Below are 24,032 nucleotides of genomic sequence, written 5' to 3'. Positions count from 1 at the left end.
CAAACTTCTGAAGTAATAAACTTTATAGCCAAGGGTTCAACTTCAAGCTTGTGCTTAGAACTTTTCAGAATCATGACTGATGTTCTTGTACTCCCGTTTTAACACTAAGATGAAAAGCTGTGAAAACCACTCGATAAATATCTCTGTTTCCATTTATTAACTGTGAGTATCAGGTTAGGCAAGATTATAAGAAGACACCTTCCTTAAAGCTTTAATGAGGAATTCAGCTAGATTTAAATGCTCTGTAATGTGCTTCTTCTGCAAGAAACTGTATATAACACCCAAGACAGAAACATCCCTCACTGCAACGAATATGCCAAAAAAACCACACACACATCACATGCGCTTTGCAGATGCTACAGAAACCACTTCTTGACAATCCAAGGCATAAACAGAACCCAACTCCCCTTGATCCAAGAATTGCAAAATATCTTGCATAACAAAATCCTCTAAAAACTGAAAAAAACACGATCCCTATATAACAATCAAGCACAGATCTGTTCCTTTAAAAAAGGTAGTAGGATATTTTGTGAATTAACTCTCCAACTCAGAGAGGAATCTAATCTTCAAGGCTTTCTGAAAACAGAATGATATATTTGGCAAAAGCAAATAATGTGCAGACTTGAACACACAAGGAGGAAAAGACAAGACACAAGCGAAAACGAGATATTCATCTCACTGTGGTGTGCTCTGGAAATGCCATGGCAATACAGAGCCATAAGACAAAGGTCTAAGCTGGAAGTTGCTGACGGCTCTGTATTAACTCTATGATGTAAGAAGAACTGATAGGCCACTTGTCTAGATGCCTACTCCAGTAGGAAAACTGTTTAAGAGAAAAGAAAGCTTACACTACCGTTCTATTGAATCATGTTTACAATTACTTTTCATTATGATGCTTAAAGAAGCAGTTAAAAAAAAAAGAGCAGTTCAACTTTAAACATAATCCTTTGTCCTACATTCAGTCAACTTACTATCATTGATGACCCAGTTACCCAATTCCAAATTATTCAGAATTCTCATCACTCTCTAATGTGAATGAGAACTGAATTTGAAGGATATTCTTTGATGGTGAATTTTCATTTTTTTTCTTCATATTTACTGAAATATACTAAAACAGCATTCCTGAAATCTCCACAATAACTCCAGGACATACATCACTACACTTCAGGCACAAGGGTCTACCAAGAAACTTGATCAATCCTTATTTACCAGTTTTCCAAAAACAAAACCAGTGATTGCATTTATTTAGAAACACAACGTTTATGGCTTCACTAAGCAGTCATCTGCGCAAGCTTTCGAAGCACTATGCTCAGGAGCACCCAATCTACCTGGAACCCAACGCCATGCTGTGCAGCCCTTCAGCTTGTCCCTGCCTGGGGTGGCCACAGCTCCATCCTACAGAGCTGTGCTGTGAGAAGCTGAGGCCTAAAAAGCACTCAAAATCTGAAGTGAATCCTGTGTGAACTGATGAGCAGCGCAGTGGGAAAACACAGCATGGAAAGGAGGGTGAGTGGTTGCCAGCAAGGGGATTTTGGGGTGTGGGTGCCAAGGCCCAGCCCAGATGGCCACCAAACACAGCCTGGGGATGGACTGTAATACTGGAGGTGGCTCACGCTGCCACTCAGATGCTTTTTCTTCACATTATTTCTTCTGCTAACATAATTTCTCTTTTTTTTACGTTGCTGAACTTTAAAAACTACTTATACATCACAACTCAGTGAAACCCAAGTAGGAAATGTCAAGCTTAGCCCCCACAGCTGCTAAACCCCAAGCATGTGCTGTCAGATAACACGGGCTGTGTGTGCCTGTTATCTGCTGGGCAGCTTCTCAGGCTTTGAAAAACTGCCGGACCAAGCCAGAAAGAGGTTTACTGTTACAGGATAGCAGCTGATCTTATATTCTCCCCATTAATATTGATGACTATTAAAGCTACACATCCTGAGGCTTTTACACGGCCCTTTATGTAGTGTTTCCCAGCTATAAAGCCCTTGAGATCACAACGTGATAGCCGTGCTTTTGACACAGCTTCCTGTTCTAAGCCATACTGTCATTCATATACTCCTTCACTTTCAGGATTCACTTTACAGAGATGTTAATCGTAACATTTCCCATATGAATGTTACGTAAGTGAGGACAGCACACTATTAGTCATAATGTAACAAGAATATGCAAGGAAAAGATTAGCTAGAAAATGGTTTCATTTGGTCTTCCTTTGACGCGTTCCAAATCAAGTAAGAGAAGGCCTTAATGATTGAGTGAATGAATAAACAGTGATAGAAAGTCGAAAGAAATAAAAGCTACTTTAACAACATAAAAGTAATCTCATGAATGAAAATATGCTGTGAGCTGAACATTATGTACCCAAAAGCACACTGGCAGGCATCAATGAGTCTGCCTTCACAGAAATTCGCCTGTGGTTTTGTTGGCGACTTGCTTGACTTTACAGTGGCAGACAACGTATAATATTGGAAACTCACTGGAAACAACACGATGGCACTGGAACAAATACAGAGTTATTCTACAACTTAAGTTTACTGCAATGTGTTGCTGCAATATTCCTGTTTAAGGACTAGTACTCAAAACTTGGTACAATTCCCTGACTGTCTGAACAGAAATATATTGTATCTATAGCAGACCTGCACTGTTGCTCTTGTTTTTTTTCCTCCAGTTTCCCTAGACACATTAATTTTTCACTCACTGTCTGCAATTGTTTGACTTGAATTGATTCTTCTCTCCTTTCCTCCCTTCTGCCATTTGCTCCAGATACATATTAATCTTCTTCTCTCCATGCTTCTACTTGCTTCACCAGAATGGAAAGCTGACTTAAGCAGCCAGTCTAAAATGACACACTTTAAAGTGGAAAGGAGAAACAAGAAACAGAGTAACTGAATATTTCAAGGAATCCCTGTTGACCCACTGCCCTAATAAAGAGCAAGCTACCATTAAAAAATTCTTGGTATTTTGCACATTATAGGAAAACCAATCCTCTTCTTAGTAAATAAAATGTTACTATCCCTAAACTACAATTAGCACTACAACAATCAATGCAATAAGTAATAAAAAGATTGAAAAAAAAAAAATTTAAAAAAGGAAAAACAGTCCTCACAAATATCTGTTTGAAATCTGGTTCTAAAATCTCCTTTGCAGTGAATGCACTGAGTGGTGAAGACGCAAGAGGATGAGAACTCCTGGAGGAGTGGCAGTGGAGTGGCAGAAGCCAGGTCCTTGGCTTCCCCTACCACCTGCTGAAAACATATGCAGCTTCCATCCCACAGCTCTTTTTTTGTCCTATTCCGCAGGACTCCAATTTAAAGTCATGTTGCCCACACATGTAAGTAGTAGAACCTGCCTGGAAATCTTTACTAGGATGAGATAAATGGAGTGGGATTTAATGTCCTGCTCCCTCCTCCCCCCCACTTTGAGGACAGTTTCACCATTTTTTAGACTGAGTTTGAGTCACCATCATCCTCTTTTCCCAAACTCATAGTACGTTCCTCCTCCTTCCATGCACTGGTATTTATATAATCCTGCAGTACTGCAGTAGGCTGATCTGCAGGGCTAACATGGCAAAACCTCACTCACTTCTCTATTGTAGGGTTAGTGATCTTCTGATTAGGTCTCTCCTAATGGGGCTGACTGTAGGATGAATAGCACAGCAGGCACAAGGGAAGGAGGCAGGAATACGCACCCAGGAATAACAATGAAGGAATGGTCTTATAAAAGGTTTAACTGTTATGGAAATACTGCTGAAAGTAAATTTATACAGCTCATGGATGGGTGCAGTGGCTTATGCTTGACTTAGGTGAACTGGATCAACACCTGCTGCAGATACCCACCTCCCTCCACCAACTGTGCAGGCACATACTACAGGAGAATTGATTCCTGGCATGCCTGGAATGTAGGCACAAGTCAGGTAATAAAAATAAATATGGGACCTTGTCCATGAAGGGCAATTAATGACTACAGTGAATCTGTGGTGATGAGTCAATTCCCAGAATCAAATGGGAGAAATCAGCTTTAACTGCCAATACAGCCCATTTACAAATGAAACATTACACAAACAAATAAACCTAGGAAAATACTCTGCTAGTTTGATGGCAGAAGTTAGAGAACAGTCACCCAAAGCAACCAAGCCATTCTGAATGGAGAAGGTGGATCAAACAGAAGTTAGAAGCCACCTGTGTACTGGTGACCACAATTCACAAGGGATGACTACATTCATGCACCATTTTACATAAAAAGACATAGAAGTGCTATTTCAAGAGCAGGGGTAAATTTGGGCTCCCTTATAGATCAATTGCCAAAGTCCTGCTGCCACTTCAATGGCAGAAGCACTCATTAGATTTAATAATGACATTGACGTTCCTTGCTTCGGGAGATTCCTCCATGATAAAGCTACTAATGTTCAAATTAGGAAACACACTTTGGTATTTTCTTTTCTGTATTAAATTGGCTTACAGTGTTGGGACTGACCTAGGAAAACTAAAATCAACCCCAACCTTCTTACAGGGAGAAACAAGAGGTTAATGTCCAAGTTGGAGTCTCCCTCTCCCTCCTTGCTTTCTGCCCCCTGGGCTGTTTCTGCACTATAAAGGCAGATGCTGAGAAACAGGGCAAAGCAAATAAAATATGCATAAACCCACACAACCACACACGAAATATACACGTGTGTGCACCTATACACGCTGTTGAGGACCAAATCCCAGTAACAGCAATGGCATCTGTACTTAATTTACATAGGAAGTTGCTAACTGTTCCAGATATAACAAGATGAATTTGCAAGCAAGTAAGCTGAATTTAAAGCACTGAACAAAATAACAACAGTAATCTCACAAACTGTGTATGTATGTATGTATATATATATATATAGAGAGAGAGAGAGCTTGCCAGTAGCTCTCCAAGGTGACAGATAGAAAACAATCCTATAAAAATATACTCAAAATCACTGCCTTGGTTTAATTTCTCTTGTGGACATAAACTCAAAAGCTCTGAGCGGGTGGGAAGGGACGGTGCAGGCCATCAGCACTCTCCCAGCTGCACATAAATGTTCTCCTTCACCATCACTCTGTTCCCCACAAGAACTCCCTATATATCAGATTTCCAAATATCATGGGACTGGGTTAAAGGTCATGAGATCTTTAATCATGAGATGTTCAAATCTACTGAACATAGGAGGCTTTCTGTTTTCTTTTATTTATCTCTGGAGCTATGGGAGGCATCTGCTGGCTCCATGGCATGCGAGAGCTCTTGGTGGTCAAATTCCAACTTGAAACACACAAGTGAAAGTAGCTGCTCCAAGGCTTCTCCCAGTTCTCACTCTCTTCCCAATGACTACTCATTCCATTCTTTCCTCTGGGGACCTCCAGGGCAGCATCTGTACCCCAGCTGTCTCATGGCCCCAAGAGCTCATAGGAGGAGGACCATGATGGAAAACTCCCCTTGCCAAATGGGTAAGAGGAAGGCCAGGACCCCATTCCACGTGCCAGTCATTCACTAAGTGGCACCAGGGCTAAACAAGCACTGTTGTTTAACAAAAGCAAAAGCAGGAGAAGCTCAGGACCCTGTATCTCTTGCTTTTTCAGGCCACACGCTGCTGACATAGTGCCCACCCCCTCTCAAATCCAAAACCAGGCACACTCTCCTATGCAAAGCACCAGCCTAAGCAAAGATGTGCCTCTTTTCATCCCTGGTCACAAAACAATGCAAAACTGAAGCACCCTGCAGGGATGGATGCATGGATGGATGATTTGGGATTTGGTGTTTTTGTGGTTTTGCATTTAAATGAGAAGGAATAATTGGGGAAAAAAAAGAAACAATGATAAGGAGGATTAGTGATATTTGGGGCACATCTGTTGAAGAAATGAATTAGTCTGTATTTTAGAAATGATGAGCATGTTCTCAAGATGCTATGTGCTCAATCTGAATAGTCACTGGACCTTGCCCCCATCCATGCAGCTTCCATCAGTGTTGACAGAAACAAAGTACAAGTCACAAATGAATCTTGGGATTTCACAGCTTATGGTTTAGTGTAAAAATTAAAAAAGTGCCAAAAAAGTCCCTCTGGGTTGTTGTGCAGAGCCAGGGTGCTAATAGCAAACTAATGTTGACCCATCTTCAAATGAGGTCCCAGCAAGACTCACCTGGCTTGAACATGGGCCAGCTGGGTCCATGGTGTTCCACTTCTCCCTGCCACGTGCTCCAGCAGCACCCTGACTTAATCCCACCCCAGGCTTCTGAGGAAAATCACTTTCCTGGATTGTTTTAGATGTGGTGGAAGAGAATGAGAAAAACAAAACAAAACAAAACCACATGTTCCTTCAGCCTGACACAGCTACCTAAAATTTTTGCTCTATGGGATTCTCATGGGTAATTTCTTCCTGGTTTACTCTCTGTGATTTCACAACTATCTCTAAACTCTGTAGATAAACTGAACCATTTGTTTGAATGTACAGGACCCTTACGAGGTGTCACCTCCCCCTTCATTTGACCTGGAAGTTACAGATTTAGAAACTTCTTCAATTTACATTTCTCACCTAGGACTGTACACAACACAAAATAATGCAAGAGAAAAAGGAAACAGAAATTCTCATTTATTGTTGAGTTCTGCAGCAGGAACATATGTTATACAGTGCACCATAATGCAAATTGCACTGATTTGGGGTAAGATACAGCGATGAAGCACTGCCTTCCAAAGGCTTTATCTCTGGATATATTTAGTAGGGGAAAAATATTATTATAGATGTTAAAGATAAAACACAAATTAGATAACATCACTGTGTCTGCAATTTGCATCATGTCTCACCTGGGATAGATCTCTTGGAACAGACTTTCCGAAAAATCTCCCCTTCCTGCTGCTCTCTTTTAAAACCAATGAGAAACCTGGAGGTGTAAGAACATGACACACCTCTGCATCCTATAGGTAATTCATTTACAGAGCAATATTTCCCACTCCACGTATTTTTTCAGAGAAATCATCTTCCTCTGCCTTTACCATAAAACACACCTGATGTCACCTTTTCCACTCCCTGTGCCATGCAGTTTGTCTCCAGCTGAGGAAAGGCACGTGAAGAGCACTGAAGGCTGGAAGCAGCAGCTGTGGCCCGCAGGACATGCTCCGTGGGGACAGGTTTTGCAGCCTGGTCCTTATTTGCATCCCTGTGCACCTGCAGGCACTTCAGCATGGGAACCAACTGCCATGGCTGGTTCTCACATCCTTCCATGGGCAGTCATCATAAGAAAGAAAAAGGTCACTTGTGACATCATCACGTCCCTGTTCATATGATAAAACAGACTGCTTCTGAAAAGCTGCCACTTTCACTGGGCACTGAATGCCACCATCAGCACCACAAATCCTCCCAGATACCACTTCACAGGCCACCAGACTCCCATAGCGCTTAACAAAATATATTAAGCTGTTTACCTGACTGAGGAAAGAGAGCAAAGCCTGGTGGCTGTGCTGGGGTTGTCTGCAATAATGACTTTTATCAGAAGTCAGAGTCAGAAAACCAAATGTGCTTTCAGGCCCAGCCCAACTTCCTGTATACTTCCAGCTTGTTTTTTTCCTGAAACTGCTTTCCATAAAGGAGGACGCCAAAGGGTTGCAATTCCCAATGCCCAAACTGTAAGAAAGCAGCTCCACATACCTCCATTACATGATGACTGGTGCAAGCTTGTTTTCAACTCAGATTTTCACAGGAAAACATCACCTCAGTAATCTAATACTATGGTAAAAATGATGGCATTGGGGAAACAGGCATGTCTCAAACAAACTCATGGTCTTTAACATCCTAGGTGGTCACAGACACTTCGATGGAAAGAACTATAATAGCCAATTAGTGAGAATACTTGAGGAGGAACCATAAAATATTAATAAAGCAGCTGAAAAACATGCTTCAAGTAAATCTATTATTGTAATTACATCTCAAGAGGGTAGCATTGCAGAGCTCTGTACTTTCAGTTTATATAAGAAATATTAGCTTAAAAGAAAGTTATACTAAGCACAATACAACTGTCATTGCACTGCAGATCAGAGGTTTTCCTTCACAGAGCATATAAAATCAGCAAATGCAATCTGAAGCTCAACAAATTTCTCCTGCTATACATTTAAGGGAACTTTATGAGGAAAAAAAAAGAAGCTCCTTTATTGTCAAATTAAAAGGATCAGGGTTAGAAAGATACTCTCAAAAATATTTTCCGCATTGATCAGTAAAACTGAAATGAAAGCAAAAAGTGACTTGGCCAGGGAAGTCAACTTATTCTTATGAAAAAGACACCGCAGTGTCACATCTTGCATCAAAAATCTTGAAATCAGTTTAGTTTTGAATGTATAGATCAGAAACTTAAAATACTTTAGACAAGCTGATACTGCATGCAGCCTGCTTCCACGGCTCATCATTAACTTTTCCTAAAGCAGCTAATTGGTTACCATTCAGCCTTTGTATAGAATAGTTTCATTCTGAAGTCACTTCCAATGATTACTGAGTCCTGTTAGTTAATATGCTTTGCCGTGTCATTTAGATTGTGTTTAATTGTTAATAAATGACACTCATCTTCATAATAAAGATTTTTACAATAAGCACATCAGTGTGCTGACCTTTGAAGGCTAGTTGCCCTATCTACTAAAAATACATTTTAAAATATTATACTGCAAGTGCAGTACAGTACCTCTTGCATGTTCTAGATAAACAGAATTTAGGAGACTGCCCAAAGGAAAGTTTCTTCATCTTGATTTTCAGAAGCAAACAGAAAATTGAGGCTAACGACTGCAGTGCGGCGGTGCGGGGCAGGGCGCAGTGTGGGTGCCCCAGGAGCAGCGCTGCCATGCAGGCAGTGAACCGTGATGCTCCAAACAAAAGAGCTTTTGCACCGACAATGAAGTTGCGGTTCCCACAACGCCCCGCACAACTGTACGGCAGGGCTGTAATTATCTTGATGTTCAAGGCCAAGTGCCTCAGTCTGGCGCTCAACTGTCGAAACCTTGGGTCATCATCGTAACACAAAGAACTGGCACACGAGAAGCTTCACTTCTTTCCTCCCTAGCAGGACATCACCCCGATGCGCCGGTCTCTGTGCCCAACAATCCTTCCTGCCGGCTCCGCGCTCACCTTCCTGTTGTTTAGTGACTGATGAAAAGTGAAATGGCTAACTCTGCAACTACGAATGGTTTTCCCAATTCAATCTTACTCTCTGTTGGCTTTCATTTCCCAGTTTTGTATTCCTAACCAGGAGAAAAGGAGGCTCATTACATCTTCCTTCGAAGTTAATTTTCTTTCATTTTGTTCTCTGTTTTGGAAGATCTAAAATATTTAATTCCCACCTTCCTGGAGTTTTGTTTTTAGCCTTCATCTCAGCTAGGAGAATGATGAAGGGGTTTCCAGGGCCATAAGGCATGCTGGAAAAAATGTTACCTCGTGATGAGTCTATCTTCCCCATGGATAACTCAAAAGTTTTTAGTTGCTGCTATTTGCTTCTTTTTCTCACTTCCCTACTCCTTTTTCCTTACCTGATTTGTTTTCAGTGAGAACGAACCCATAAGGAAGCTTATGGAAGGAACCATAAGGAAACTTATGTTGGTAATAAAACACTGGAAGGGCAGTCTACTTTGATATTCGGCAACTGTACATTCTGCTATACCAGGATGCATTTCTATGGTTTACACCCATTTTAAAACTTCATCCTAAAAATTATCACTAAAAGACTATGAGAAAAAATACATGTTAGATACAGTTCAACTATGATAGATTTTACACAGCACAACTTTAAACTGTGTTCATGGAGAAGTTTGCAACAGTTTAATTCGCTGTTATCTAAAGTAAGTTAATTAAACCTCACGAAATGTGCAAAATTTCTCTCAGATCCATGTTCTTCAGCACAACTGTTCACAATTATGGTGGTGTGTGGGAATTTAGCTTCATCAGTAAGCAGAGGTTTTACAAATGCCTGTAAAATTACAATATTAAATAGCTCCACTTTGTGTAATTGTTTTCTACCTTCCACTTTTTTTAGTTATACCTATGAAGATAAGCAAACGCATTCTGGGAGAATTACAACGCCCATTTAGGTGTGGTAACAGAAATTCCATCAGTACAAAATCAGGAGTGCAAGTCAAAAGCAAGTAAGAGCCTAAAAAGTGCTGAAAAATGATGGAGCAAGATAATTCAGAAAGAAATTTATTTAACCTAACTGTGCGTTAGGTTAAATAAAAGAGAGTTTTCATGTATGCTCGAAGAAAAAAATCCAAATTTATTCTGGTCCATTATTAACTGGAAGGGCTACAAGTAACAGAAGTGCTGAATCCACATCTCCCTTATATTAAGAAAACGAACTGATAAAGTCATATTCATGTGACACATTCTTGCCAAGAGCAGGGAAAGAGGCTGGATGCCAGGGCCAAGTAGGCACCAATGCCAGGTCAGTAGCCTACCATACTCAGGGCACCATGAATGTGTGACTATGAAGCTATCTTTCCTCAGATTGTAATGAAACATACACCAGTGGCATTAATAAGTAGGTGCGAAAATGTCACGGTGAGCGCGGAATCATCCTCAAATAGGTTATTTCCTAAATTCTTCAGACACAGAATTTTAGCTATGTGACACTTGATATCGTCAATAATGGGAAACGAATTGTAAAATCATGAGCAATAAACTCTGCAGGTAACTGGCAAGGGGAGCAGGTAAATGAAGAGAAGGTCAGCCAACTACCCAAGAGTCTCCAAAAAAAAGCAAAACAGTGCAAGAGAAAACCGACAGATTAAACTATAATAACTCAGCATGGTCTTCTAGAACCCACCAGTTTGGAAGGACTAACCTTACAACTACAGAGGACATGTATGGCCCAGGTAACTTCTGAAGGCAGGGCTGAATGGATCAGTGGGATGTGCTGCTTTCTTGCACCCACTATGAAAACACCTGCTAAGACCAGGAGCCTTATCAGAACATCATAAAAAAGAACAAACAACGCATCAAGTCCATAGCTAGGTTTCCAAATGACAGCAAAGGGCTTTGATCAAATGTAAGCATTTCCACAGGTGAGGAGGAGAACCTATGAGGCTCCAGAAGAGACCCCAGCAGGGCCAAATCCCTCCCATGCTGCCACTGGGACGTGGGCAAGGGAAGGTTATGCATGGCCAGGGAACCTTGCAAGCCTCAAACAGTAGCTAGTTTAAACACATCAGGGTGAGGTGATAAAACTATTTTTCAGGCTTAAGGAGAAGGCACAGCAGATTGATATTAAGGCTTCAGGCCATTTACACAGTTCGAGAACTCCCAACAAATACACCGCAGTAATCCAATTAGAAAAGGCTTCTTGCATTCTAACAAGTGAGCACAGGTGGAAGATTAGTTGAGGGAAATATCCGTCAGAGAAAATCCACTGACAGAAGTGGGGACCTCTTCTAGGACTGAAGAAGCGAATCTGATAGAAGATCCAGACTTCCAGTGTTCATTTCCCATGACTCAGGAATATCGAAAGAAAAATGTGAAAAATTTTTGAAATTTCTGTTTTTGACTCAATTATATAAAATTTTTACTTTGCTCTGTTTTCACTATTTCAGCTATCAGTAGTTATGCATTACCCAGGCCACGGCTGAGCACCACTCAGATGCAGCCCAGCCATATGGCCCCATCCCTGCAAGCCCCAACAGCATGGCTGCAGAAACATGGAAGGACCCATTCTAACATGCAGGGACACAAAAGAATCTCTGAGTTAAACACAGTGGGTGACTGTGTGAGTGTGTGTCAGGGAAGAAATCTTTCACAGGAACCCCCTCCAGGATTCCAGCCATCAGCACCAGGAGCTGCCTATGCTGCTCTGGATTTTGCCACTGATCGTTTACATAACCTAGAAGATGCTGCACTTCCTTCCATCCCTTTGGTGAGGAGGGACAATACCATTCTTGCTCAAAGGGGTGTCTTAGAGGCTTCCTCTGTCAGCAATAGATTTGCAGAGCCCATAGAAATCCATAGATGAGAAGAGTTTTGTACAGGTATGGCTTGTAATGAACTGAAGTCATAGTTTTTTTGACATGTATGCCCAACAGTAAGAATTCTGCCTGCTGATACATCTTAATCTGAATATCCCAAACCAATACTCATTTTCAGGAAATCATGATGCAAAATGCACATCACACTGGAAAAAGATTAAGAGAAGTAACTCTCACAATAGACTGCTGTGTTCTTCAAATGCAGCATGCACTGTGTAATACCCAATGGAAGACTTATTGTCCATGGCTAATTGCAAAGAATAGGTTGTATAAGTTCCTCATACGTTTAGATATTAAGTCAGCTCGTGAGACAACATCTGGGATTCACTGCTCTTCTGCATGGGCAAATGCAATGGTCATATGGGGAAACTTCAAAGCACTGTAATAAGATTTATGAGATACAATGTCTCAGAGTACACAGCTGAGTTGTAAGGATCGTAAGAAGAGGAAAAGACAGGCTTTTCCAGCTTTTGCACCAGTTCTGCTCTGAAAAAATGTTTGGAGGAGCTAAGCTTTGCTTCTGAAGTATCCCCTGCACCACTTCCAGGGTCCCTGTCAGATGGCTGAGCACTGTGAGCTTGGGGTTTGAAAGGGACAAGGGAATAGGAGATGAGAGAAGCTGCTTCAAATCCAGCTGCTACCAAATGTAGGGTGCTGTGTCTGCATCAATTGAAATGCCTGCCTATTCAACAGAGGTAGAAGAGGACATTCCTTACACAGATTTCACACAGATGAGACAGAGAAAGTTGAATAAATCACAGGAGAGCCATGCAGAGAACAAAACTAAAGAGTAATAATCTTAAGGAATGTCTGCATACATTCATTCATCATCAGGTGTGAAAAAGTTATCTCAGTTGCAGTGACAGTTGAGCAGAAATAGAAGTAAAACGGTTTTGCAATTATAAAAACCCAGTCTCCCTACAACCGTGCAAACAAAAGGATGGCATAGCAGTGCTGGAAACCAAGAAAAAAATTATAGACCTAGGCTTTCCTACTCTATTGCTATTCAGGTACTGCTAGAAAGCCAGGTATTCTCCCCTGAAGCATCAAGAAACAGTGACTGCTTTTAGGAGGTTGACAGCACTCTTCCTCAACTTCTCCTGCATCCTAAATCAGAACAAAAAATTCCACAATACTTTTCACAAATGGGGAAAAATATAGACCTTAAACTCTGAAAATGGCAGGAATCGCCCAGTGCCCTAAAAAGTGTAATTGCATTTGAACTCTTGAAAATTAATAAACTATCTTTAAAGAATTAGAACTTGCCATAGTTTTCAAATATTTACTAAGCAAATGCACCTGAAGACAGTATCACAGCCCTGAAAACCACAACTAAGGGACACTGTTTAGTTAGCACCAGTACAAAGTACTTCAGTAACTTCACTTCACTGCCGTAATATTTGAATTAGGTACCACAGAGAGACAATCCATAAAGCTCTCCCATACTGTGGACAACATCCCTACATTTAAGAAGAGTGTTTGGGAAGAACAAAATTCACTGCTTGCTGTTTTGTGCTCCAGACAAAGGTCTGACAGTGCTGGCGATGCCCCACAGCCTGGCGATGCCATGGCAAAACTGTGGCCTAAGAGTTAAAGATGTCTAAAAGTCTCATATTAAGATACGCTGTACAAGATTCTGCTGTTACACACCTACAGGTGCAGGGCTTGAGTGGAACTGCAGAAGTGTAACCAAGAATGGAATTTCAGACACTCTCACCCAAGATAAAATGCTCATTACGGCTACCCTGGCTGCCAGATTTCTGTACTTGAAAGCTGAAATTCTTCCCGATAAATCTCTCTGGCTTGAAAAATGAGAATCTAGTATCAGTCCAAGCAGTGAAACTACTATCTAAAGGATGGATATAAGTTAAGATACCAAAGAAGCAGATCTTCACATTTTCTTTTATTGCTAGATGTTGTTTGAAAGAGCCAAGAACCGAGAGCTTACCAAACAACATGAATAGAGCATTTTGGTACCACCCTGCGAAAACAGCTATAATTACATTCTCATGGCACACAGTGAGAATTCACAGAGGTGAAGTTAGATGGCAAGATTTCATATGTCAATATGGTATCACAAAAATATATTACGACTAAAAAAGCATAGAAGTTCTCTAATTGCTGTATTTGATTACTGGAAGATTTATGACCACTTAAGATTTCTCCCCTCTCTGAAGTGAAATCCAAGGAGAGATGCTGAGGATATGGGAAATTCTCTTGCAATGTTTTTTTTCCCTTGCAATTGCTCCCTGCTACAGGAGACGTAGCTAAGGAGGTTAAGGAGAACTGTGGGAACATTAAATCTCTTCGTTATCTGAGGATATTTTTTTTTTTTTCCCTTTGAAGTGTTTTTGGTCTGTGAAAATTTGATTTTTTTTGGGGGGAGTGAGATCACAGAGGAGAATGCTGGGGCTGCTGCTGAGCAGAAGGACTGCTGGCTGCCGAGGAACTGCCGGCACTGCAGCAATCCCAACCAACTGATAGGATACGTCCCATTGGAGGCACCAAGACGTGGCTGGATGTACAGCTCAGCAGGGAACTGCCATAGCAACCATGCCATGTGTGAATCGCATTAATACTCCATCCTTCAGAAGCTCACCCCTGAGCAGTGCAGACATTGCTCTGCCTAAGCACAATTCCCCTGTAGTGGGTTCAACTTCTTCTGCAGCACTCAGAGATACACAAAACGTAGCCAGAAAAACTGAGCAGGCTTTCCCCAGTGTTTGACTTCATTACATGTGTTTGTTTAGCATAAATGACGTCCTTTAACCCTTTAGTCAGGCACAGAGCTCCCTGCCATCAATAGCAGCATTGTTAGTGCACACTGTCCACTTCTGTGCATGGGTCAGTACACAAATAACAGAACTTAAAGAGGTTGCTATTCTGAAAAACACGACTGAAAATGTATGTCCTTGTCCACTCACCTCCTCGCATCGCAGGAAGTGAAGCTAATTTCAACTCACCAAAAACTAGCCAGTATTCAGGTTTCAAAAATACCTTATGAGAGCTCAGCTTACCTTCGTGCAAGTAACAGAAGACTCCTGAAGACAGAGGAACTTTCATCGTGTATAAATGACTAACAATTACATCAAAACAAATGGAGGGCTTCAAAGCAGGGTGGAAAAATGGGAGGAAATTCCATCTGATTACGTTAGGACATAATTATCTGCTACAGGAAATAAATGCTGTGTTTTTAACAGGTGACCAGTCTGATAGATTTAGTACAGGGTTATGATTGTGTAGTGATTTATCATCAACTTGCAGTATATCTTACTAAGGAGATGATAGATCTTAGTATTTTCTTGTAATTATTTTTCTACATAGCTCTTAATTGGGAAATTGAAACATGAGAGTCCCCAGAGCAGGCTGCATTTCATTGACTGTTACCATTAATATTTCATCCTCTACAGTTATCCCAAAGATTCATAAGTACCTCATACCAGTACGTTACTACACTGAGTTAATCCCATGGTAATACTTCGTAACGCCAGCATCTCCCAGCTTTGCACTTCTCTGTCCATGCCACCAGCCAAATTCTACTCTGCTATTCCCATTTACTGCATTACCAGAACCAATTCACATTGCTGTTCTTGAATCAAACCTATGTTGTTTAAATATTAAACAGATATCGAATCTGCATTGTTGCAAAGAAGGAATATTCATATATAAGCAGAAAATGCAGTATTCTGATTACTAGATCATGGTCTAGTATTTAAAGAAGGAATAAAAATTGTAGGTAAAATGACACAGTTCTTAAAGGAGATTGGGATAAGATGCAATAATGGATCAAGTACTTTGTAAAATATTTTTGGTACTACGTTGCTTGTAGATAACATTTTTGACCTCTCATTGCTGGATTGAGAGATAAGCAACTAATGACCACCACATGTGGGTAAGTGTGTCAGCTCTGATGGAAAAAATGTTGTCATAAACACTGAGCCTAAAAGCACTCATGTTGCACAAACCAGCCACAGAGCAGATACTGAATTTTTGTTTTCAGCAATAAAACCGATATTCAATATTTGTATCAATTTACAGGATAAGGGATTCCAGGGCCCTCTTGAGCATGGATGGGTATGCTTTCCCCTGGCTGACCTGCCGGTGACTGAAATCCAAATTGTTGTTTCAAACAATGAAGTGTTTCATTGAATCATGGTTACTTCTGGGCCCTAAAGATGGTGTGGACGCAGGCAGAGCTCACTCCTTAACTTCTGATCCCTCCAGCATCGTGGCAGTAGGACAGTTGTCTTTGAACTCAACAAACATGCACTGAAAGTGCAGTTAAAGTTAAAATCTTCTTTTGTGTATGAATAATATGGTGTTTCTCTTCTAAATACGCACTGTGGCTGTTATGACTGCAGTATTAATTTTTAAATACATTCATGAATTATTAATATAAAATTTTCCTCTTTCCTTTTTAAGTATATTTAATCTTTCTGTTCTGAAGATTTCCAGGAAAAGACCCTCAAAATTTGATACAGGAACCTATGTTGTTTCAACCTTCCAAGACATTCACTCGTGAATGAATTAAGTCTATTTATATGCATATCTTTGTTTAATGAAACTTCTACTTCTAACCATTCCTATTAATACTATAATAATTTCATTTAACATATTTATGTAATAATTGGTCACAAAACCTATTTAGTGGTGTCCAATGTTTCACATATCACGCATCATCTCCATGCATAGAAAAAGGGCTTTATAATGCATTTCACTGTGTAAGAGACACAAAAGCAGCCTTTAAGAAAAGCCCTCTTCAGTGAAGACCAGATATCCCAGCCATCACAACCTGATTCAAAGTTTCACTAGTCAAGCAAAAGGCCTGTCCCCTACCCAGGGGAAGGAAGGTGGCTACCTTGAGCCCCTCTGATATCAGGGAGCACCTCCTCCAGACCATGTGCTGCCCAGTTCCCATGCTGCTGCTGTGTCCCTGCTCACTGACTGCTGGCTCCTTTCCCCATTGCATTTTTAATGACAGCCCTGAGCCAACAGCCATGTAAACTGAAGGAAAACCCTTCTACCTAGAGGGCTGCATCCAGCTCAGTAGGCATTCACATCATGCAAATTATTTTATATGGAGGCTTAAATAATTGATATTTTCAATTTTTTTTTTAATTTCAGAAGTGAGAAGCAGTTCTGGGAGCAGTCCCCTCTGCCATACCTCTCATTTGTGGGGGTCACAACAGACACAGCTGAGCCATTAGCAGCAACTGCAGGCAAGCAGCATGTCATTGCAGAATGTGCACATGCCTTTGCAATTTCAAACACTAAAATAATCCCACCAACTTTCCAGAAGCACCAGAAAACATTCAGCTAATGTTCTTCCATAACATCTCAGAAATAGTTGAGAAGCAGTACTTTGATCTTTATTAGCTGTCAAGACCATGATGAGGCAAAGTACATTCCTCAACAGGCCACTGGACCCAAGCTGGGAAGAAGCATTTATACGGATATTTACAAACTGAAGCTGACTCACAGCTTTTCCCATAAATGTGTATTGCTGTGGTTTCTGGGCACCACGAGGTATCCCTTGTCCCTAGCCTGGCCTGGGGCCTAGTGACCTCACTGAGGCTGCACACTCCCTCCATGCCCTGGTGGGCACTGCTGAGGGGGCAGGAAGGAGTTACCATGAGAAACCATGGACCAGGGGGTGTGGCCCACCTTGTTCCTTCCAGGTATTTAGGTTACATGCATTTGTATATCTTGTTCTGAGTATAAATTTCAGTATCTATAGAGAGGCTATAAGAAAGAAGGGGAGAGACTCTTGAGGAGGGTCTGTTGTGAGAGAACAAAGGGGAAACGGTTTCAAACTAAAAGAGGAGAGATTTAGATTGGGTGTAAGGAAGAAGTTTTTTGCAATAAAGGTAGTGAAGCAGTAGAACAGCTTTCCCAGGGAGATGGTGGATGCCCCATCTCTGGAAACACCGAAGATTAGGATGGACAGGGCTCTGAGCAACCTGCTCCAGCTGTAGGTGCCCCTATTCATTGCAGGAGAGTTGGACTGGATGACCTTCAAAGGTCCTTTCCAACTCAAGCGATTCTATGAACTTCGCACGTGGGAATCATTTCAGCAGCTGCTGGTCCCCCCGCCCTGACTTGGAGCAGTGCATGGCTCCTGTCACCATGTGACTTGGAGATGCACACTTCACCCAAAGTGACAGGTGACACAAGCCTTCCCTCTACCAGAAAGCTCTGTCAGGAGTTTTTCTCCCTTTGACTAAGAATGTCAGCAATTTCAGATTGATATAGAGCCGGCCTGCTTGATGTTCCAACCTATAAATCATGGGTCAAAGATAAGATAAACACATACCAGTGTAGTCCTCGTAGCACTCGCAAGTGTAGCCCCCTTCTCGGCTGCGGCACAGCCCATTGCTGCCACATGGGTTGGAGTAGCACAGGTCGATCTCGGTCTCGCAGTAATCGCCGGTGAAGCCAGGTGGGCAGCGGCACCGCAGGCCATTGATGGGGTGGATGGGGCGGAACAGGACAGTGTTGGAGCTGATGAATGGGGCCGAGCTGTCAAACTTGAGGACGGAGACACACTTCATGTAGTTCTCACAGGGCTCGCGCAAGCAGATGTTGTCATCGAAAGGCAGCACCCTCTGCGTGGAGATCATGGTCAGCAGCGTCCTATTGAGGTAGATCTGCTCCTGCAGGTCCTCAGAGGGGAAGAACTTGTTGCGAATGCCACCGGGGAGCAGAGCTGAGAATGTCACGTTCAGGATATTGGAGCTGACATCTGTGTCATTTTGGATGTTGAAAACAAAGATGCCGTCCTTGGTGGTGGAGAGCACTGTTGCTACCCCCTCGACAAACAGGGAGAGAAGAGGAGAAAGGAACCTCTCCTGGGACATGTTCTCCAGCCGCACCGTGATGCTGTTGGTGAGCATGTCGTCTGTGATGATGGTGACGCGCAGGGTGCAAACAGCCGTAACGCTGTGGACGCCGTCTGAAGGGAAAAGAGAAATGTAACAGACATCAGGGACCAGGTTTCAGTTTATGGACAAGGGTGTTCCTGCAGCCCTCGAGAAATTAAACACGCCTGTTGAGGATGCCGGGATGCGAGAGGGAAATGCATCCACCTCCTGCAGTGAAAGCCAATGCCTTTAGTAAGGAAAATAAAATGAAATTGCTTAAGGATGGCAACTCAAAGATCTGAAAGAGCTCAGCACATACAGAGAATGTGCCAGGCAAAAAACAGCAAGAGCCAGTGAGCAAACAGACAGCTCAACAGCCCTGCGATGGCCGGGTGGACTCTCAGTAGCCACTAACAGGAACTTACATACAAATTACAGCTAGTCTATAAGCAGTGCTGGGGACCTGTTGATTTTCACAGCACAACACCAAAATCATCGTCTCCAAGAGCTGCCTTGGACTTAAGGAGCCAGAACTAGGCATAGATGGGGAACTGTTACCTGAGCTTTAGATAGAAGTCATCTAAGAAAACCTTCAAGTTTAAATATCTGAATTCATACCTTTTTTAGAAAACTAGGAAATATAGGAAAAATAGGAAATCAGAAAAAGTCAGTAATAAAAAGCATTCTATTTTTCCTTCTTTTAAAGCATTTCTGACACTGCTGTGGATGTTTCACAATAAATCAAGAAATATGTGCCTAGTACTAACACCTGACACTGACTGAGAGATGCCACTGTAAAATTTCAGTACACTCCTACTCCTAGGCTTACAGCAATGCTACAAATGTACAAAACACTGAGCATTCTTTCATTACTAAACACAATTATTAATGGCAGAATTAATCCAAATTCAATGTGAGCACGCAATTGGAAATTGCACCATCACCGAAATCAAACCACTTAGGTTCCTTGCTAACATTAAGAAACAGCTATATTACAGCAGCATCCATAGAACCCTGGAGAAATCCAGGCTGTTCCTTCTCAAAGATCTCACAGTGTAAATAAATCACTAAAAATGGAGATGAGATTATGCCATGAGGAATGAACTGCTTTGAATGGCCAACACTCAGCCCCACAAGGGTGTTAAGAACAGAATCCAGATCTCATAGGTCCAAGCTTGGCCCAAAGTATCCCTGAAATAACACTTTCACAATGATACTGCATTTGTTTCAATCAAACCATAAGGTATGTATGGAAATGGATTTTGAATTAATATAAAACCACAGCAGAAACTGCACTTGAATCAATGTGAAACCACTGTGAGGTCAAAATTCTAATAGCACAGATTGCTGCTGGGTCATATTCCCACTGATTATCATCTGAAAGTGTGTATTTATGATCCATTATGGTCTCTTATAAATGGTGCTTCAAGAACAGAAAAATCAGAACGGCTCCTTTCTTGTTCACAGTCAACGCTGTACCTCAAGTGCTCTATGTTTCAAAAACAAACATATTATTGGTAGCTTTTTCCCAGTAATACAGTAGCAATATAGTAAATTATAACAGCATAATTAACAAAATGGCTTTTGACTCCATCCTCCCAATCACAGTGTCTGCAAAAGCTCAGCTCACCTCGTTTGCTTTTCAGTTGTTTTTTTTTATACACTGAGCAGTTTTTAGGCAAAACAGAAAGATCTTCTCTCCTGTGTGCTACTTTACTGCTGCCTAGCTAAAAGCAAACAGTAAGAAGAGCTCATTAATTGGTGTGACCTCTCCAAGGCGCCCATCCCAGCAGTGCCAGATTTGCTTTCTCCCAAGTTTGCAGAAATGCTTCTCCCCTCTTCCTCAGACTCATTCTAGAAACATTTCAGCTTCCATGAAGTTCCAAAGTCTTTATCAGTAGCGCAAATCCTTATTTTGAACCTCCTCCACTGGCATGGTCTGTGGACTTTTGGATAATGACTAATGCAGGATGCATTTTATTTTCACAGATAACAGACTCAGACCAGTTTACTCGCTTCTGACAACTGCACAGCTCATTCCACTGAAAGAACAGAATCAGAATAAACTAACCTTTTTTTTTTCTTTTTTTCCTAAAGCAATTGACATTTGATTGTCTGTCCCACAGGGTGCCTCGACTATTTTGCCGTTTGTTGCACAATACCCTACAGAAGTGCTCTCATACCAGCAACAAATGAGCATTCTGGACAATGGGTCCTTTTTTGAAGAAAACACTATGATCTACAGGCCATGGTATGTATAGTAAGAAGACAAAATACAACCCACTGTCTGACAACACACTAGGGTCTACAAACTGTCATAATCAATATCAACTGTCACAATATACAAGAGCTTCCCAGCATTCACAACAGCTATCCTGACACAGTTAATAAATCACTGGGAGAAGCCCCATGTCAGATACCACACAGCCCTGTTGTTCTGAAGGCAGCACAAAAGAAAACTGGGCATGGACATATAGCTATGGATTCTGCAAAATTAAGTTGTGCTTTAAAAGTAAATTTGGCTTTGTCCAGCTCCATTGTAAAGCATTAAAATAAAAAGAGAGTAAAAAGGAGCCAAGTATGTGTGCCATAGGCAACAAAAGACCGGCTCGGCTATACAGCCTGCTGGACAAGCAGCTCTTTCATATCCCCAGTGTGTCTGAGAGCAGAATCACTGGGTTTGATCATTCTTTTCATTGAGAAATTCATGGAAAGCTGAAACAATCTGAGGTTTTATGTGACCAAATTAGTATCCATTCTACATTCAGCAGACAACATTCACTTTGAGGGTCTGAAGCAACTGCAATGAGGGAAGACATTGCCTTGTCTTCAGTGGTAATTGAATTCCGTCCTAAAAACATAATGTGTGTGTTTTGAGTCTCTCAGGAATAGCCCGAGTGAAGTTTCAAAAGTTTACTGCCAGAAATGGGAGAAAGACAGTATCAGAAAGTAGCATTTTATGGAGCAATAATGCTTTAAGTTCTTTCACAGTCTGACATGCCTACCATATGCAGCTACCCAATTACAAGTACAACCCATCTGTTACTCTGCTAGAAAGGCTCTAAGACAGTTAGATTGTCCAAAGGTCTGACGATGCAGCTCTAAAAAGCCTGCATCACGTTTTGGCAGGTGCAAGATGGCTCATCAGGGTGTGGGACAGCCCTCCTTACAGGAGGAATGCTGCACCTCACTCTGTGAAGCAGCCCTACAGGTCAGCGTGTGCGAGGCCTGGCTGTCACTGCTCCTCACAGCCATCACCAGCCTGGCTTCACCCAGAGGGCCAAGGAGCTCTACAAACATGGGCCATGCTGGCAGATGGGACACGTGGGCATCCTGCTACCAGGGGACTGGGGGGCCTGTATGCATCACCATAGGCTGAGCCCCTGAAAGGGTGGGTCAGCGACAGAGTCCTTCTAGGCTTCCTAAAACCCTGTGCCAGTGGCTTCTGTCACTCTGAGTTTCTCCTCTGTACGCTGGGGTAATAGCAGTTCATGTATATTGTGAAGTGCTGCATGCAGATGTCGAAATGATGGGATACCGGGCTAATGAAGGCAACACGAATATCCTAAATAACTCACTAAATATTCTCTCAAAAGGTTTTACAGCCAACTTTATCAAAAACGAGGTGGAAAGATTTAAAAAAAGAAAGAAGAAAAAAAAGACTATTAACATCTCACTCCAGTGTGAACTGACAAACACTGGAGTTCTGGACACTGAGGTGACTGCACGGTAAGAATTCATTACAGACACAGCCCTGCACGCTGAACTCGCTGCCTGGCTATACTTTGTTACAAAGGTATACTTACGTTTGCAGACTTTCTGAAATCTCCAGAAGGTGGAAATCGAAGCGGGCTGACATATTCTGTGTCACTGTCATTGCTGAACATGCTCCTTACCTACAGAAGTACTAATCTTTACCCTTCATCAAACTAGTGAGAAGATTCAATAGCGACCACGTACTCCGACATGTTATCAAGACAGCAAGGCTGACAAAAGCACCATCCTCTCTAAAGCACACTAATAACTCAGAATTTATCAAATAGCTGTTGTTTCATGGTTACCTTCACTTTACAACAAACCCAATCAAATCTGAGACTTTAATCTCAGCTTTCTATCTTCTGGCAGTCCATAAACCAAAGAATTTTATTATCTAGAAATGTAAACACAGCAATGTTTAACTGAAACGTGTATTTGGCAATGACAGCACCTGGCCAGAATGGATCTTTTTGTTTGTTTTTGGAAGTTGGCAGAAATAAAACAATTAACACTTTTCTTGGCTTATTCTATGAAAAGGTCTTAGGGTTAATTATCAAAGCTGTATATTTTACATAAATACTTTAGCAGCAGAACATTCTTTCATAGATATTCCAACACAAATCTATCTTAATCCTGCTTTATACTGCATCTGGAAATAGCAGATGCCACAGCTTACAACATATCCTTAGCCAGAACATAGAATAAGAACACTCCATAGGTTCAAATAACCCCTTGCTATTCCCAGCTCCTAAGAAGAAGGCATATATATGGGTAGCAAACATCATTTGGCCTTTTAATGATCAGAACTCCAGTGCTCACTGCTTGCAGCCATGTTTTACATATGGGAGTTAACACACAGCGGGTTGCATTGCGCACAGCAGCCTGCAAGTGCAGAGGAGAGAAGAAACAGATGGGTGGCAACGGCTACCAGAGGGCAAAGATGTAGAGGCAATAAAATCTGCGAAAGACCTCAGGTTTTTTTGGCTCTCTACTTAGAGAGTCCAGTACTAAGCCCTGAATTAATGATGAAGATGCCATAATTTTAGTGTCCTCTCCACTGCTTAGGTAACATTAGCATGTAAACAGCACTGGCTGAGCACACTGGGACACAGAGAATTATTTGGCTGCCTGAGCAGTGCTGGAACCCAAAACATGCTTCCCGCTGAACAAACAGCAGTAAAAGCCAGCAGACACCAATAAACGTGACATAAGTAGTCCTGCACTAAATGTTGGTTTCCCTCACAAAGTCTGTAAGTCTTGCAATGCAGAGTCTTGTCTTGCATATGTATTCTCACACTGTGGAAACAGCTTTAAAATGCATAAAAAGTTAGTATATTAAAATTGTCCCTTCCAAATCACTGTTTGGGCACTACAAAGCTGTTCTGTGATTAGGAATGGGAATTCTATCATCCATAAGACAAAATCTTTGAAAT

At 41.6% G+C, this 24,032-nt stretch overlaps 1 protein-coding gene across 1 annotated transcript in view; it reads right to left on the bottom strand.

The window, feature by feature from the left end:
* The window catches only part of CELSR1 (cadherin EGF LAG seven-pass G-type receptor 1), a gene marked incomplete at both ends in the record, with an annotated part of 157,028 nt that overhangs the window by 73,806 nt on the left and 59,190 nt on the right, over positions 1 to 24,032 (bottom strand). Inside the window, one exon of the mRNA XM_079549141.1 lies at positions 18,297 to 18,935. Coding sequence (XP_079405267.1) covers positions 18,297 to 18,935 — 639 coding nt within the window. The remainder of the gene's footprint in view (positions 1 to 18,296; positions 18,936 to 24,032) is intronic.

This window comes from Tetrao urogallus (assembly GCF_951394365.1).
Source record: "Tetrao urogallus genome assembly, chromosome: 1".
In the NCBI taxonomy this organism is placed as follows: domain Eukaryota; kingdom Metazoa; phylum Chordata; class Aves; order Galliformes; family Phasianidae; genus Tetrao; species Tetrao urogallus.
This window is presented reverse-complemented; position numbering and strand designations above follow the sequence as displayed.